The sequence below is a fragment of the Microcebus murinus genome, chromosome 7 (genome assembly GCF_040939455.1).
Source record: "Microcebus murinus isolate Inina chromosome 7, M.murinus_Inina_mat1.0, whole genome shotgun sequence".
NCBI classification, from domain to species: domain Eukaryota; kingdom Metazoa; phylum Chordata; class Mammalia; order Primates; family Cheirogaleidae; genus Microcebus; species Microcebus murinus.
This window is the reverse complement of record NC_134110.1, coordinates 24924942-24937695: the sequence shown is the minus strand read 5'-3', so window position 1 is coordinate 24937695 and position 12754 is coordinate 24924942. Positions and strand designations below refer to the sequence as shown.

At 61.2% G+C, this 12754-nt stretch overlaps 3 protein-coding genes and 2 long non-coding RNA genes across 6 annotated transcripts in view; 2 read left to right on the top strand and 3 right to left on the bottom strand.

The window, feature by feature from the left end:
• Nucleotides 1-250: 250 nt before the first annotated feature.
• Nucleotides 251-2834, bottom strand: LRRC24 (leucine rich repeat containing 24). Its single transcript, XM_012760030.3, has 4 exons — nucleotides 2664-2834; nucleotides 2269-2547; nucleotides 1938-2106; nucleotides 251-1257 (listed from the first exon to the last, which is right to left on the bottom strand). Exons 1-4 carry the CDS (start codon nucleotides 2832-2834, stop codon nucleotides 335-337), a joined length of 1542 nt encoding a protein of 513 aa, XP_012615484.1. The 3' UTR covers nucleotides 251-334.
• On the top strand, nucleotides 741-3034 carry LOC142871914 (uncharacterized). The gene is made up of 2 exons (XR_012920127.1): nucleotides 741-866; nucleotides 2089-3034. It is a non-coding gene; the product is annotated as an uncharacterized LOC142871914 (long non-coding RNA).
• Nucleotides 3035-4533: 1499 nt separating this feature from the next.
• Nucleotides 4534-7307, bottom strand: C7H8orf82 (chromosome 7 C8orf82 homolog). The gene is made up of 3 exons (XM_012760033.3): nucleotides 6977-7307; nucleotides 6302-6350; nucleotides 4534-6081 (listed from the first exon to the last, which is right to left on the bottom strand). The coding sequence occupies exons 1-3, from the start codon at nucleotides 7136-7138 to the stop codon at nucleotides 5636-5638; spliced, it is 657 nt and encodes a 218-aa protein (XP_012615487.1). The 5' UTR covers nucleotides 7139-7307; the 3' UTR covers nucleotides 4534-5635.
• LOC105868843 (uncharacterized) lies at nucleotides 5849-6506 on the top strand. Its single transcript, XR_001152925.2, has 2 exons — nucleotides 5849-5938; nucleotides 6345-6506. It is a non-coding gene; the product is annotated as an uncharacterized LOC105868843 (long non-coding RNA).
• Nucleotides 7308-7404: 97 nt separating the features above from the next.
• Nucleotides 7405-12754, bottom strand: part of ARHGAP39 (Rho GTPase activating protein 39) — a 131909-nt gene continuing 126559 nt past the window's right edge. For both annotated transcript variants that reach the window (XM_012760020.2, XM_012760023.2), the window contains 5 exons: nucleotides 12130-12203; nucleotides 10786-10985; nucleotides 9901-9992; nucleotides 9067-9236; nucleotides 7405-8985 (listed from right to left, as the gene is read on the bottom strand). In XM_012760020.2, coding sequence (XP_012615474.2) covers nucleotides 8791-8985; nucleotides 9067-9236; nucleotides 9901-9992; nucleotides 10786-10985; nucleotides 12130-12203 — 731 coding nt within the window. In that variant the 3' untranslated portion in view covers nucleotides 7405-8790. The remainder of the gene's footprint in view (nucleotides 8986-9066; nucleotides 9237-9900; nucleotides 9993-10785; nucleotides 10986-12129; nucleotides 12204-12754) is intronic.

Sequence of the window (12754 nt, the reverse complement as noted above, 5' to 3'; positions counted from 1 at the left end):
CTTTGCTCCTCAGTATGGGCCATCTTAGGGAGGCCAGAGATCTTACAGCGGGCTGGCCAGGGACAGCAGGGGGCCCTGCAGAGCTGGAGATTGGGGCGTCTCTGGGGGGGTTCCTTCCCCCAGAGGGCCTCCCTGGCCACTGCCCGCCGGTGCCCCAGGAGCCCGCGTGCAGGGCTCTGGGCATGGGTCCCCCTCCTCCCGGCACCCCGCCCGGGTCCCTGGCGCCGCACACACGGTTCAGCGTACAGTGTGCGGCTTCCATCTTTACTGACGGAGTATGCGCAAGCCGTGCCGGCCAATCCCCGGCGCCTGCGTCATCGGCGCGCGCCCGGCCTCAGCCGCGGATCTCGTAGGCGACAGGCGGCGGGACGCGGAGCCCGGGCGCCGCCCCCTCTCCTGGGCCGCGATCCGTGGGCGCCTCCGCCGGCCCCTCAGCGAAGAGTGGCTTGGAGCGGTCGATGACGAACATCTCGTGGCCGCGCTCGTCGCGGAGCTCCTCGAGCTGCGCAAAGGTGCACGGCCCATCTGAGTAGTCGTTGACAAACAGCGCGCCCTCAGCGGAAGGCCCCCGCGTCTTTTTCCGCCTGCGGCGCCGGCGGCAGATCATGGCGGCCAGCAGCAGTGCGGTGAGCGCCAGCAGCGCGATGGCCGCCGCGACGGCCGTCTGCGTGGCCAGGCCCAGGGCGCGGAAGGCCATGCTGCCCGCCTCGTGCCTAGGCTCGCGGGCGGCGGGGGACGGCGGAGTCGCCGGCTGCTGCGGCTGCTGCCGCGACACATTGACCAGGAGTCGGAAGGGAACGCGGGCGGCGCCGCCGGCGTTGGAGGCCTCGCACTCGTACTTGCCGGCGTGCGCCAGCGTGATGTTGGTGAGGAAGAGCATGCCGCTGCCCATGTCTGAGGCCGCGTGCCCGCCCATGCCGGGCGCACCGTTTTCTAGTAGAGTTTGGTCCTGTGGCCAGCCCTTGCGAGGCTGGGACACCTTTCTCCAGGTCACCAGGGGCTGCGGGTAGCCGGAGGCCTGACAGGCAACCCTCAGGTCCTCACCCAAGTTGGCTGTGAGCTCCAGCGGCTGCACGTGTACAGAAGGTGGAATACAGATGAGGCTACTGCGGGATATGTCCAGGAGACTCTGAAGTGCCAGGCGGGGGGGCTCTGCACACATGATCTTCTTGTCCCTGGAGCTGAGCAGCCTTTGGCCACCCTGCTTGATCCATGTGCCCAGCCAGTGCAGGGCGCAGTCACAGCGCCATGGGTTCTCTGTGGGAGAGTGGGAGGCAACAGGTGGCTTGGGGTTGGCCCCAAAACAGCCTGTGCCGTTGAGGTTCTGCTGGCCAGGGCATGAGCCCTTGGCCACCTCCCATAGCCTCTTCACACGAGTCTAGGATCCCTGCCACCCCATATCTGACTCCAAGCTCTTTGGGGTGGAGGTAGGCCCTTCACACCTGATGATCTCACAGGTCACTTTTTCCACTGGTCTTTGAGAAAGCACCTGCTCCTCTGACGTCTCCCCAAACAAGTTCCACTGTTTGGGGCACCTCTATGTCCACACAGACACCTCACCAGCACTAAAACCATGGAAATATAAGCCTTGTCTGCAGGTGCCCTCTCCTGGAAATGCCCCCAATCCTGGTCAGCTGTCTATTCGTTCTAGTTTTTGTCTGCCTGCCCTCTGATGGCTCCAGATTGTGCAAAACTGTCAATTGTGTTAAGTCAACATGGGGAACTCCTATCTTTTCTGTTTTCCTTAGGCAGAGTGCCTGAGCTGTACCCCCACCAGCACCCCATTCCCAGCGGCCTTCCACCATGGCTGCAGGTAGTTGTGTGGCCTTCCAGCATGTTCCCAATTGCTGGCAGTTAGAGGCCCCTCCACATGTGGGCCTGCTCCCTACTGCCACCTCTGTGGCCAAGGCAGAGACCCTTGCCGGAGGAGGAGGTACCTGTGAGGCGCAGAACTTGCAGGCTGGCCAGGGGCTGCAAGGCCTCTTGGCTGATGGTGCCCAGCTGGTTCCTACTGAGGTCCAGCAGTGCCAGGGATGACAGCCCAGCCAGAGCCTGGTCCTCCAGCAGCTCAATGTTGTTTTCTTGCAGGTGCAGCTCCTGCAGTCGCTGAAGTAGGGACAGCAGATCGTAAGGAAAAAGTGCGCTGAGAGGGGCAGGTCTCCCTTACCAAGCCTGACTAGGATGACTCTGCTCTCCCTAATTACTCCAGCCGGACAAAGCTAGTGATGGCACAGGAGGACCCCACCCTTTTTGTCCTCTGGTGCTCACCAGAAGGTGCGAGAACGTGAAATCCAGTAGCCGGGCCAGCTGGTTGCCTGCCAGGTAGAGTACACGCAGCTGGGCCAGGCCCACGAAGGCGCCGCCACGCAAGCCGCGCAGCCGGTTTCCGGTGAGCGCCAGCTCGAGCAGACGTGGCTGTGCCCTGAAAGCGCCGGACTCCAGGGCGCGCAGGCTGTTGTTGTGCAGGTAGAGACGACGCAGAGCAGTAAGCGGAGCCAGGGCGCCAGGCTCCAGGCGGGAGATGTTGTTGTCCTGCAGGAACAGCGTCTGCGGGCAGAGGCATGTGGGGTACTTATCCCGCCGCCCGGTCTCCCTTTCCCCTAGGGCTCCTCCCATTTACCCACCAGGACGCTCACACAGCCCTCCCGCAGTTTGGTGCCCACCTGCGTCCCGGGCGGGATTCCCGGTGGGACGATGGGCAGCCGCAAGGCGCCGCACTCCACCGTGGCGCTGTAGCAGCGACAAACGGCCGGGCAGGTGGCGGCGCGGGGCGGAAACCAGAGCAGCAGAGGCGGCAGTAGCAGCAGCAGCAACGCAGGAGTCCTCGGGGCCATGTCCCAAGAGACCAGCCTCCCCAAGGTCTCGCCCAGATAGGATGCACCTCCTGAAACACAGGCTGGCAGGCCAGACCTAACATGCGAGAACCAGCACAGGAGCACGAACTGTGGTCCACACCTTCTGTTTGACTTTTAAAAAGTTATGTCTGCTCAAGAAACTGGTAAATAAAAAGTTCTAGTTTCCTGCCTTGACAAAACACCTTCATAGGCTGGTCTCGGTGGCTCATGCCTGTAATCCTAGCACTCTGGGAGGCCGAGGTGGCGGATTGCTCGGGGCCAGGAGTTCGAAACCAGCCTGAGCAAGAGCGAGACCCGGTCTCTACTATAAATAGAAAGAAATTAATTGGCCAACTAATATATATATATAAAATTAAGCCGGGCGCGGTGGCTCACGCCTGTAATCCTAGCTCTCTGGGAGGCTGAGACGGGCGGATTGCTCAAGGTCAGGAGCTCAAAACCAGCCTGAGCAAGAGCGAGACCTTGTTTCTACTATAAATAGAAAGAAATTAATTGGCCAACTAATATATATAGAAAAAATTAGCTGGGCATGGTGTACATGCCTGTAGTCCCAGCTACTCGGGAGGCTGAGGCAGCAGGATTGCTTGAGCCCAGGAGTTTGAGGTTGCTGTGAGCTAGGCTGATGCCATGGCACTCACTCTAGCCTGGACAACAAAAGCAAGACTCTGTCAAAAAAAACAAAACAAAACAAAAAACAACCCACCTTCATAAAGACCTGGGCATCACAGGATTAGTGAGCTATGATTGCATCACTGCATTCCACCTACATTCCAGCATGGGCTACAAGGGGAAGAGCAAGATCTGGACAGACATGTTCCCTTGTCCTTACTCTGTGGGTACTGGCATAAGACCTCCTGGAGACAGCACAAAGCAGAGGTCATTTTTGTGGCCTCCCCCCAACAAAGTCCAGGGCACTATTTGATCTTAGCCCAGATCATTAACCAAAAGTCCTTTTGTCCCTAGATCTGAAGCTGTGTCCCTTGTCCTGGGGCTCAAGTCATGACTTGATGGGGTCATGGACAGAAGTGGTCTCAGAGGAGCCACTAATCACAAGGAAATTGAGGCATAGCTCTGTACAGCCTTTGCTCCTACATGCCTGGACCAGCTCAGCTAGAATTGGAGCTTTTTCTCAGGTAACTTGCTAGAGAATGGGGAGATAGGGCAAAACAGTAAGTCCACTCAGAAGCCATGGACCTGTGCTCCCTATGCTGGCTCCCAGAAAGGTGCTGTCCTTGGGGGTAAGTGGGGCCCTGGAAAAGTTGAGTGTGAGAGAGGGGTGTTGGGCCATTAACTGGGTTGCCAGTGTAGTTTCCCAAGTGGGTTCTGGGAGCAATGACCTCTGAGACTGAGGAGTTTGATGGGGGATATATGCATGCAACTGTGGACCCAAACTGATGGGAAGGCTGGAGTCTGGTTCTAGGCACAATGAGCCCAATTTTAAAGGTGGGGACTTGAGCTGAGAAGCCAGCCCATCTGGAGCCAGGGAAGACCGGGCTGTACAGTCCCCCAGTCTCACTTTGCATGGTCTCCTCTGAACACTTGCCTGTTCACCAGGTCTCACTGCTCACTGTAAGTCATGTGGAAAGGTACCAAGTGGCCCTGGTGTTGGTTTAAATCTTGCCCTTGTTGGTTTAAATCTTGTACCCCACGTGATTGTTTAAAGTCACTACAGATGAGATAAGCACAGCAATAAAGTTTTAATGGAATAGCTTTGGCCCAGGGAGGGGCAGATGTCTCAGAATGTGTGTGAACCCAGGAAGGTGAGGGCATTCTCCGGGCCCTTAGGATCCTTTGCTCTGAGCACAAAGGGCTGGCCCAGGGATCCAGGCCTGGCCCACCTGGTCTCCAGCAGCAAGGCTTCCAGAGCAGAGAGGGTGCTTGGCTTCCTCCTCAGAACCCAGGGCACTGCTGCTCACACGGACCGACAGATGCAGATCAGTGTAGAAGGGCCCCGGCAGGGATGAGAGCCCCAGGCCGGAGGGGCCCAGAAATCCTTTTATCAGAGGAAACCCCCCTAATCCGGCTGGGCAGGGGGCGGGGCGTCCAGGATTCCGCGGGGGCTGTCATGGTCTCCTGGGCCCCAAAAGTGCAGAGGCGGTAGGACGGTTCTGTGTGCGCCCCTGACCCCCGGCGCAGTATGAGGCCAGAGCCAGGGTCTCTGGGCGGCCCTTAGCCACCTCTGCAGCGCTGCTGCTGGAACTGCCCTTGCGACCCGCTGCCTCTTCCCCACCGCCTCCGTCGCCCGCCCTCTCCAGCGTGGGTCAGCCCCCGCCCGGACTCAGGGAGGGCGTGGCCTCTGCGTTCCTCACCCCCCGCCAGGACAGTCCCGATCCCGCCCCCACGCCAACTGACCTTGGGCCAGACGCCCCCTCAGCTGGCGCTCCCGCGGCGAGCGGATCCCCTGCGGGCGGCCCGGGTCCAAGCAGCGGCTAGGCAAGGGACGCTTGCGCACGCGCACCAGAGCCCCGCACCTCTTGCGCTCGCTACCCGGGCCTGACGTAGCGACCGCGGGCCAATCCAGAGGACGCCCGGAGCGGGGTGGGGAGAGCAGAGGGTCCAAGACGGCGGGGCCGCGGCAGCACCACGGACAGCGCAGGGCGGGGCGTGACCGCTTCTGCACGCACGCGCACTCAGCTGGCGCGAAAGCCAGCACGGGGGGAAGGGGTGGAAGGGACGCGGGGCGGGAGGGGGCGGTGCACTGGGAATGGCTGGCAGTACTCGGCGAGCGGACGGGGACGCTGGGCGCGCCAGCTGTCTCCCAACCCGTTACCGCCCGCGGCTTAGGGAGGCTGAGCCGGGAGCAGCAGCGGGGCCAGGTCCATGGTGAGAGCGAGGCGGCGGCCCTGCCAGCGCACGTGCGAGGGCAGAGAGGGCGCGCCGGGCCCGTACTCGAAGCAGGTGCTCAGCTCGAAGGCCAGGGCTGAGCGCACCAGGCCCACGCCGCCCGCGCGCTCCGGCGCCGGGTGGTACAGGCGCCCGTTGGCGGCCAGGGGCAGCAGTCGTGCCGGCTCGAAGGGCACGGCTAGGGCCTCGCCGCCCCCGCAGTAGGAGAGGCGCGGGGGCCCGCTGCCCGCGGCCAGCAGGTGCGTGAAGACCACCGGCCGGTCCTCACAGCGCAGGAAGTTGCGCTCTCTGCCACAGGGGGAAAGGAAGGGGAAGGAGGTCTCGTAGCGTCCGGTGCGGTTGGGTCTCAGGCGGGAGAAGAAGGTGACCAGGAACTGCAGGTCTGGGGAGGTGAAGGGAATGGCTGCTCACCATGCAAGGTGCCCAAGGCCTCCAGGTCCTGGGCTGCACCAGGGGCTGGGGCTGGCGCCGGCTGGTCACCCAGTCTCACTGAGTCCAGGCAGGACAGCCACTTCTTTGGTGCGGGCGGGCTGCCGGCAGGGTGGGGAGTGGAGCCCACCCAGGGAGAAGGAAGGGGCGAGAGAGCGTGGCGCCAGCAGTACCTTTGAAGCAGGTGATGAAATTCTTCATTTTGGAATCATCCAGGAAAAGCTGCAGACAGAAATGCCCTGGCCGTGAGTCCCAGCGCGCAAGTCGAGGCAGACAAGCACCGGCGGTCCTGAGCTCCGGCCCGTGTCAGCTTTCCTTCTTGTCTGTGCACTTCGTGTTTAGACAGGCGCGTGGACGATAAACCCGAGGCCTTGCCGACTTCCCCATTTCTACCTGTTGTACCTCGGGCCGTGCTCCCTAGCACATAGGTTCCCCGGGCTGGTAAGCCTTTCCTGCACCTTTTCTCTCCTTTCAAATTTCTAATCAGTTATGCCACCTCCTCCGTGGCGCCTGCCTGGCCTGCCTCCTTCCGGACATGCCGATACCTTCGACAGGGCTCCCAAAGCAGGGGGTACAGCCCGAGTGTCTCCGGGGCAGTAGCAAGAGTTCAGCGCCGGAGCTGGGCGCCAGCAGAATAGGATCCAGAGCTGATAGCGCAGCGGAGACACGGCCTGTGTAAGAGGCTGGCCGCCGACGGAACTGTGCCAGTTGCCTCCGTCTCTCCGCGCGACACCGCGGCTCTTCCCAGTTGGATCTGACTACCTTTCAGGCCCCACCCCTCCCTCCGCGAGCGCCCCGCACAGCCCCTCCCCGGAGCTCCCTTCGCAGGGGCCCCACCCCTGGCCCACCTGGCCCTGGTGGTCCACGTAGTAGAAGTACTCGCGTGTCCGAGGTTCAGGGCTCTGGCCTTGCGTGTAGGAGACGCCACCGTCCCCGCCGCAGGCGCAGGCTCCCCGCGACCGCGCCAGGGCCAGGGCCTGGGCCCGCAGCGCCCGGCACGGCGGCCACATTCGCGCCCCAGCCGGAAGCAGCCGGCAGCGCTCGTGGGGGGCGGTGTTGCGTGAACGCGCGCGCCTCAGCGGCCGCGACCTCACTCACTCGTGGCCTTTGGCCGCCCGCGCCTAAGTCCGAGCACCGCAGCACCGCGTCTCACCCCGCCCTCAGAACGCGAACGCCGCCTGCAGGCCTGGGGGACCAACTGCCCAGAGGTGCCCCCAGTCTCCCCCGCCCCGTCAGCTCGCGCCCCGCCCAAGAACTGAGGCGAGGACCAGGCCCGAAGTGTCCACGTGTACTTTATTCACACCAAGTCGCCTCTCAAGTCCGCGCGTTAAGGACTGCAGAGGCTGCTCCCCCAGGGGACACCGGGCCTCGGCAGGGCTGGGCTTTTTTGTTTTTAATAATAAATAAAAACTCAACTCTAAAAATATATATATATAAAAACTGGGGAGAAATTAAGTTTTACAACAATTGGAACTCAAACTTCCAAAATGGAAAATGTACAAACTGAGACTCTAGATCCCGCCCCTTAGCAGCCCTGGCCTTGAGTGAGGGCAGTGCCTCCCGGGCTCCTTCCCTCATGACGGCTGCAGGTCCGGGATCGGATGGGGTAGGGCTTGGTTTTTGGTCAGAAGCCAAGAAAGGTTGGAGAAAAAAAGGAATGATACCAACTTGCTCTGCACAGAGGATGGCTCAGAGATAAATAGCATTTGGGTTAAAACTATGTCATTAGCAAATTTAGTTCTTATATCTTTTGCTCTATTTATATCTCTATACACAGGTGGTCTGGGGTGCAGGATAGATTCTGGATTTACAGTTACACGAAGAAAAAATACTCTCACCCCTCCCCCACCCTGCTGCAAGAATGCCCAGCTAGGCCCCCCACCCCAGAGGACTTTGGTTTGGGGGTCCCTTCCCACCCACAGAGAGCCTGCTGGGCTCTGGGCCAGCTGGGCCCTGTTCTGATGGGGGACAATTCAGTGCCCCCATCCCCCAAACTCCTGTGCAGTCACCAGCAGGGGGAGAGGAGGAAGGGGATAGGTCAGGAAGCTCCCCCAGGAGGGGGCAGGGGCAGGAGACAGCTGCAGGCCAGGAGACCAAGGGGACAAGGGAGGGAAGGAGAGAGTTGGGGCAGCTGGGCAGGGCCCAGGCCAGTGCCAGGCTGAGCGCAGGCGGCCCAGGGAGGCAGCCAGCCCCAAGGGAGGGTGGCGTGTGCTCTGAGGCTGGGCTGGGAGGGGCAGTGTCGCTCGGCTCCAAGAAACAGAAGGCACTTTCTCGGGGCTGGCCTGTGGCCAGCAGTGGGCGAGGTGGTGCCCGTGGGAACTGGCCATGAGGTGGGGGCTGGGGGCACCCTTCCCACAGCTCCTCTGCCCTGGTTGCACCCTCAGACCAAGAAGAAGATGTGGGGAGCGCCTGGGGCCAAGGGCCTGGGTTGGGGAGAGTAGGGAGGTTCCAAGGCTGGGGCCAGGGATTCTGGCCCTTTTGCTTAGAGAGGCAAGTACAGGATTCTCTTGGGGTGGGGGGCGGTAGCCTGGGTGGGCATAGGGCGAAGACTGGCATGCTATCTCCCAGCTGGGACATTACCCCCCACCCTCGTGCTCCCCACCTGCCCAGGTGCACTGAGCACCACTCTGCCCCAGCCCACTGGTCCTCGGTTGCCCACTTGCTACAGCACACCCTCCATGAAGCTGGTGTCCAGGTGCTGGATGAGAACTCGCAGGAAGGACATCTCCTTGCGGGTGTTCTCGAAGATGACGCGTGGGTCATCAGATTGGCAGCGCAGACAGTTGGGTGCCATCACCATGGCCAGGTTACTGATGTCCATCTTGGTGATGGCAACGTTGGCAGGCTGCACGAACACCTGCACGGAGCAGAGGGTGGGTGGGGCATGGGGCAAGGGGAGGGGAAGGGATGGGCCTGGGCAGGTCCCCCTGTGGCCTACCTGGAGGAAGCGGATGAGGTAGCACAGCACCATGCGGTTGATGCGGGGCAGCGCGTGCACCACGGCCACGGCAGCCTCTGGGCTGTCACAGTGCGCAATGCACTGCTCATAGAACTCATGCGGGATCAGGGGCTCCTCCAGTTCTCGGTACCAGAGCTTCAGCAGTGATGCTGGGGACATATCGCGGGGCTCAGTGGGCCTGCTCTGGGCAGGTACCTCTGAGCCAACTGGGTGGGGTCCAGTGGGAAACACATCAAGGGGCAGTAGAATTGGCTCACTGGTTGGCCCAGTCTGGAAGGAGTCAACCTGGCCAAGGCCTCTGTGATACTAAGGGCCTGCACTCCATCCTGGAGGCGTGGGGGATTATGCTGGAATGATGTGCAAAATGATTTCTCAAAAGGACGGTGCAGCTGCTGTGAGGAGAAGTTGGTGGGACAGCAGGCAGGGCTGAGAAGGCGCCAGGACAGAGAGCAGCAGACAGGGAGTGGCTGGGCTGCACAGGCTGAACTTGGGATACCCCTAGGACACTTGGGAAAACTGTCTAATGGGCAAGAGGGTGTCTGTGCTGGAGGTGGGCTGGGGAGCTGTTGTAGCACTTGGCCGGGGGGGGAGGGGGGGCCCAGAGGTGAAGAAGGAGGGTCCCGAGGTGTGGCCACAGTGCCAGTATGCACAGAGGGATGAGGCTGTGGGTGACCCCAGGAAGGGAGAGTGGATGGAGGCCTTGGCCTGAATGGCTGTCTACCTTCTGGGCTGTGGATGTGGACCAGGGGTCCCCTTGAGAACCCAACTGCCTGAGCTAGGCCTGCCCTGCTGCTGAGTGTGTTGAGGGCTCACCAGGGACGTGGGGGTCCTCCAGGCCCACAGGCACCTTCCACTGGTCCACCTGCAGCTTCAGGGCATTCACCTCATCAATGTCCCCAGGGACCCTGTGGAGCACAGGGCAGGTCTGACTGGAGCAGCTCAGCCTGCCCAGGGGCTTCATGCCTCCGCCTGGACACTTCTGACTGAGGAAAGGGGCAGAGCCTTAAGGCCTCTTGTGGTCCTGAGTAGCCTCTATCCCACCACGGTGGGTGGTGTAGCTCAGGGCCCCTTTGCCCTCTTCTGGGCTCCTGCCCCACACCTCTCCCCAGCCCACCCCAACCTTCCTGGACCCTCTGCTGACTCCCTATGCAGACGTCTCCCTCTGCCGGGCCACAAAGGCTCAAACCTGCATGTCTCAGCTTCTCCAGCTATCCTTTTGGGGCCTGGCCACCCCTAGTCTTGACAGGCGAGTCATGACAATAGGTGACTACACAGCCTTGTGCCACTCCCCACAGGGCAGGGGCTGTCTATTCACTGCTCGAGGTGAGGACAGTGAGCTGCCTGGCTGCAGGCTCTGCTCTGCCAGCCGCATATCCTCTCTGAGGCTCATGTCTTAGGCACCACATGTTTTGGGCATCTCTGGACCCCTGGGGGCCATTTCTGCAGAGCACCATCCCTGGCTGGCTGTGCTGCCATTCTCAGGGAAGACTCAGCTGACCTGCCTCCTGAGCACCACCTTCCTCTCCTGGCCCAAGGTGGCCCTTGGTGGCAACTTCTGCCCAGCAGCCATGCCCTTCTGTCTGCTCCTAGGTGGGGGGCACAGAAGCAGGCCTGAGGCTTAATAGCCCCTGCCGGCTGGAGACTCAGTGGACACACAGCTGTGGCTCCCACACCCAGGGCCCAGGGTTGCTGCACCACCTGAAGATGCCTTCTGTCTGGTCACCATTGAGCGCCAGCACTTCCTCAGAGAGCCGAGTCTGTACCCAGGGCAGCTGCCGGTCAGGGTAGCGCTCCTTCTGCATGCTCATGACCTCCTGCAGTGCGCTGCCGAACATGGATGGGCTGAACACAGCATTCTTGGCGTGCCGGATCTCTTCCACGTTGGGCTTCTTTAGCCCCTGTGAAGACAGCCCAGCTCTCCCGTCCCGGTCTGGCCTGGCCTCCCTGCTTCTAGCCTTCCTCTCTCTGCACCTATCCCAGGGCTGCCCCTGGCTCAGCCTCCTTTCCTTTCATCCCTATGCACTCCAGGTTTCTGCCAAACTAGAACGGCCCCAGCCCCAGTGCCCTGTCCCGAGTCACCAAGGGCCTTTCTGCTAGGCCATTTATAGCAGAACAAATGTCATGTGGGAAGGAAAGTGACTTCTGCATGGCCAGTCTGGGCTGCTGGGGACCATGGTGGAAGCCAGTTTGGCAGATCTGGGGGTGCTTCTGTATCAGAGGGGAGAGGGAGTGGGAGGGAGGCCAGGCTCTGGGATAGGCACAGGGGGCCAAGGGGACTTCCTGAGTGGGATGGGGTTGCAGGGAGAATGGGGTACAGACGTGCACCTGGCCTAGGACAAAAGAGCATGTTCAGGCCAGGGAGCAAGGTCCCATTGTGTGGCGTTACTGAAGCTTCGGCATCCTCTAGAGCAGGGGTCCTCAAACTTTTTAAACAGGGGGCCAGTTCACTGTCCCTCAGACTGTTGGAGGGCCGGGCTACAGTTTAAAAACACTATGAACAAATTCCTATGCACACTGCACATATCTTATTTTTAAGTAAAAAAACAAACGGGCAAAAACACCTGCATGTGGCCTGCGGGCCATAGTTTGAGGATGCCTGCTCTAGAGGAAGGAAGACAGCTGGTGGGGCTGGTGAGCAGGGACAGTTCAGGGCAGGGAGGATGAAGGCCTGTGGGATGCAGGGTAGAGGGGCTGACCATGTCTGGGGTCTGGACTGGCTTGCCTGGCCTGGAGGTAGAGACCCTAGCAGGGGGTCTGGGGGCTACTGGGCCTGGCAGATGGTCTCTGGGGTTTGCACTGCAGCCTAAGCATGGGCCTCCCCTGGGCCCAGGGACAGCCTGCCAAGGGGCAAGGGTCACCTAGAAAGGGGTGGCCTCTTGGCCTGAGTGGTGGCTGGGGATTCTCAGGGTGGGTGCAGCCAAGAAGCAGCTCCCTGGGGCTCCCCACAGCAACTCTATATGGCCAGCCATGGCTCCCCACAAACTGCCCACCCAAGGGCTCCTGCCGGCCCACCCCTGCCAGCTCCCCCAGAAGCACCAGTACCTTCTTGGCCCCCGTCAGGGCAGCCTTCTGCAGCTTGTGGTAACAGTACTTGGCATATGTGCTTATCGCCACCCCTAGAAAAGAATGGGTGCTGGTCGGCCTGGTGTGGACTTGTGGGTGCAGGGCCAAGAGGGGTGAGCAGAGGCAGCTCCTTCAAGGACCCTTGGGGTCTGGGCTGGCCAGACTCCGGCTACCCCCTGCCCAGCACCATGAGTCCTCATGTTCTCCCAGCCAATGTCCTTTAGAGCAGAGCCCCAAGGGGTACTTCTCCACTTCTATCAGCCCTCCCAGCCTTCCTGTGGCCACCCAGGAACAGGAGGGACAGGCTGGGGAGGAGGCTTGTTCCCTGTAAGGAGTCACAGGCAGAACAGGGCAGGACCTGGGTACCCCAGGGAGCTCTTCTCTGCTTCAGGCCTTCTCTGGCCTCTGAGTGGGAGCCCATGGAGAAGGGTCATTTCCACATGCTGAGCAAGCCTGGAGACACCCAGCAACTTGGGCCAATGCCAGGGGAGGAGGGGTCACTGAGCTAACTGGACCACAGCCCTCCTGAAGATTGAACAGGGAAGGAGGGCCCAGTCTTTCTCAAGGGAGGGGCTTTCTAAAGCTCAGCTCCAGGCATTACAGG

What these genes read in the sequence shown, in the direction of transcription:
- C7H8orf82 (XM_012760033.3), bottom strand. Translation starts at nt 7,138, where the DNA reads ATGTGGCCGCCGTGCCGGGCGCTGCGGGCCCAGGCCCTGGCCCTGGCG. An exon ending in ACGTGGACCACCAGGGCCAG is followed by an intron (nt 6,351 to 6,976) that starts GTGGGCCAGGGG and finishes TTCTGTCTGCAG; the next exon opens with CTTTTCCTGGATGATTCCAA. An exon ending in TTTCATCACCTGCTTCAAAG is followed by an intron (nt 6,082 to 6,301) that starts GTACTGCTGGCG and finishes TCACCTCCCCAG; the next exon opens with ACCTGCAGTTCCTGGTCACC.
- LRRC24 (XM_012760030.3), bottom strand. Translation starts at nt 2,834, where the DNA reads ATGGCCCCGAGGACTCCTGCGTTGCTGCTGCTGCTACTGCCGCCTCTG. An exon ending in GAATCCCGCCCGGGACGCAG is followed by an intron (nt 2,548 to 2,663) that starts GTGGGCACCAAA and finishes CTCTGCCCGCAG; the next exon opens with ACGCTGTTCCTGCAGGACAA. An exon ending in GCAAGTTCTGCGCCTCACAG is followed by an intron (nt 1,258 to 1,937) that starts GTACCTCCTCCT and finishes ACTCTCCCACAG; the next exon opens with AGAACCCATGGCGCTGTGAC.